Source organism: Austrofundulus limnaeus, unplaced genomic scaffold (assembly GCF_001266775.1).
Source record: "Austrofundulus limnaeus strain Quisiro unplaced genomic scaffold, Austrofundulus_limnaeus-1.0 Scaffold4688, whole genome shotgun sequence".
Taxonomy (NCBI): domain Eukaryota; kingdom Metazoa; phylum Chordata; class Actinopteri; order Cyprinodontiformes; family Rivulidae; genus Austrofundulus; species Austrofundulus limnaeus.
In genome coordinates this window covers 1-1,075 of record NW_013957090.1, presented here as the reverse complement: position 1 = coordinate 1,075, position 1,075 = coordinate 1, and the positions used below count along the sequence as shown (strand labels likewise).

Here is a 1,075-nt window from a genome sequence, read left to right as displayed (position 1 = left end):
AGATTATTTTCATTGAATTAATTTATTTGAGAAAAGGGGCAGATGTAAGATTTTATTTCTTCTTTCATTTAATTTATGATTTGTATTTTTATAGTTTGTTGAGTTGATGTTGTTGTTTTTAAAGAAATGAATAAATATAAAAACATCATCAGTGAGCTGAAGATCAGCTGCAGCGGTCCTGACGTCTCACCTGGAGTCTGTGGGCTCCACTCGGACCTGGTCGTAGACTTTGAACTGGACTCGGTTCTTGACAAGAGACCCCAACAGGTCCTTCACAGGTGGGAGGCGGGACAGGTTGCTGTCCGTCATGACGCAGACGTTCTGAGCTCTGAGGTTCTGCAGGTCCTGAAACGACCCGCAGGATTAGAACACAACCTGGACCCAGGACAGACGCAGAGTCCCTGAAGGTTCTGGGTGGACAGGTCCGACTGAAGACTCTGAATAAAGACAGTGATGAAGATGATGAAAGTGGTTACCATGACAACCTCTCTGCTGACTCCAGCTCCGTAGCGGATGTTGGAGCACGCCATCTGAAACAGGAAGTCAGCTGATTATCTGACAGAACTCTACAGAATCTGGGTCGGTGCTGCTCTACCTCGAAGGCGTAGTCCGTCTTCCTCGTGGTCCAGCTGCCAACCTCCACACCTGCAGAAAACACCTGTCAATCAAACGCACCTGTAACACACCTGGACCTGAGCTACAGCTCCACTGATCAGGTGGGTCAGGACCAGGTTCCATGGAGCGAACAGAACTCACTGTGATGGAAGGTGTGGGAGTGAGCAGGACACCTGCACCTGTAACACACACACACACAGACACACACACACACACACACACACAGACACACACACACAGACACACATACACACACAGACACATATATACACACACACAGACACATATATACACACACACAGACACATATACACACACACACAGACACACACACAGACACATATATACACACACACAGACATATATACACACACACACAGACACACACACAGACACATATATACACACACACAGACATATATACACACACACACAGACACACACACAGACACATATATAC

The 1,075-nt window shown here is 46.5% G+C and overlaps 1 protein-coding gene across 1 annotated transcript; it reads right to left on the bottom strand.

The window, feature by feature from the left end:
- Positions 1-190: 190 nt before the first annotated feature.
- On the bottom strand, positions 191-794 carry LOC106512190 (hydroxyacid-oxoacid transhydrogenase, mitochondrial; the record flags this gene model as incomplete). The annotated part of the gene is given in 4 exon segments (XM_014000858.1): positions 191-345; positions 477-530; positions 596-645; positions 757-794. Coding segments are annotated over 4 exon segments (297 nt in total), but the record flags the coding sequence as incomplete, so codon positions are not given.
- Positions 795-1,075: the final 281 nt, after the last annotated feature.